The sequence below is a fragment of the Penaeus monodon genome, chromosome 22 (assembly GCF_015228065.2).
Source record: "Penaeus monodon isolate SGIC_2016 chromosome 22, NSTDA_Pmon_1, whole genome shotgun sequence".
NCBI lineage: Eukaryota > Metazoa > Arthropoda > Malacostraca > Decapoda > Penaeidae > Penaeus > Penaeus monodon.
In genome coordinates this window covers 36,402,811-36,404,250 of record NC_051407.1, presented here as the reverse complement: position 1 = coordinate 36,404,250, position 1,440 = coordinate 36,402,811, and the positions used below count along the sequence as shown (strand labels likewise).

Sequence of the window (1,440 nt, the reverse complement as noted above, 5' to 3'; positions counted from 1 at the left end):
GCCCTTATAGAAAACAATTTTCAATTGGAAATCAGTGTCATTTTCAAATTTACCAAACATTTTGTTTATATAAATCCCAAAAGAAATTCCTGTATAGGCCTAATATAATGAAAAAAGTAGTCTAAACAAGACAAATATATTGTATTTAAATCTACATCTGGTATTAGAAAATAACTCAAGCTAAAATAAGCTTTGATCTTATCAAAACAATATGAATTTATCTTGAGGTGCTTGGTCTTGATAGCATTTCTTTTTCTAGTTGCTGTCACTAGTGAGTAGCTCCAGAAAATTGACTACATTGAGAAAATAATACATGTGTAAATTTGCTAATCCTTATATTTTGACAACGCGCATTGAAAATAAGTGCAAATAAAGGATACAAACCTTGTCACTTTCCTCAACTCAAATTGTACATGATATTGTTCTAAACCTTTCAATCACAAAAGCAGCCAAATCCTCTCCCCACCCCACAGTGGAACCCCCTGGCAGCGCGAGGCCGTTGCCATAATGCCATAGCGAGGCGAGTGCCACGGTGCCACCCACGTGTCGGATCCCGTCAGCTGGCAGGTGGTTTCCCTTCTGGCACCCCTGGCACTCGCTAGTCGGCTTGTTGGTCGGTTCTGCAGGCCCTTAGGGATGCCTTGGGCGCTTGTGGGATGGGGGATGCTCAGAGTCCCAGGGATCCTCGAGGATTCCAGATTTACTCGGGAGTGTTCACTATAAAGGAGTTGCCTCGCGCCAGACCGGGCGACCTGCTCCTTTCGGGGTCGGGAGCGTCCTTCCGAGCTCCCTAGCCCGCGCTTCGCATGTCACAGGAACTGCAGCAGATCGCGAGCAAAGCCTAAAGTGCCAGTAAGTGCAAGAGACCAAAAGTGCGAGAAGAGGCGGCGTCCGCAGACGCTGCCCTACGTACCGATGCGCGTGATGGGCATGTGCATGAAGTGGGTCGCGGGGTCATGCTCGTGCCCCGCGCCGTCGTCCTGCAGCCCCTCCAGGAGTCGCGTGAGCACCTCCTGAGGGACCTTGCAGCCTCATCCCTTCAGGTCGGCGAACCTCGTGAGTCGGAAGTTGGCGTCCAGGTCGTGGGCGACGGGGTTGAAGGGCCGTCGGATTGTCAGGGTCTGCGGCGCCCCTCCCAACTCCAGCTGTGCCGCCGCCGCTAGGGCGTCCTGCGGTACCTGGGCTGGTTCCATGTACACCTCCATTGCTGTCGCGCGACCAGACTTGCGGGAGAAGAGCGAGGAGCGAGCGATGGGCGGATTGGAGCCGAGCCGGCGCGTATCCCTGCAGCGTCTCCTACTCGCTCAAAATGGCGCCTCCCCGAGCGGCCGATTCCGGCGTGTCCCGGATGAGGCGCTTCCGACGGCGGCCGCTGATTGGTCGAGCTTGCCATGACGTCACGCTGGGCTGCTGTGACGTCATTGCGGGGAGCGGCCCGTT

At 53.7% G+C, this 1,440-nt stretch overlaps 1 protein-coding gene across 1 annotated transcript in view; it reads right to left on the bottom strand.

Moving 5' to 3' along the window:
- LOC119587101 (inactive selenide, water dikinase-like protein) overlaps nucleotides 1-1,336 on the bottom strand; it is a 21,052-nt gene extending 19,716 nt beyond the window's left edge. The window contains exon 1 of the mRNA XM_037935849.1: nucleotides 914-1,336. Coding sequence (XP_037791777.1) covers nucleotides 914-1,205 — 292 coding nt within the window. The 5' untranslated portion in view covers nucleotides 1,206-1,336. The remainder of the gene's footprint in view (nucleotides 1-913) is intronic.
- Between the last annotated feature and the right edge of the window lie 104 nt (nucleotides 1,337-1,440).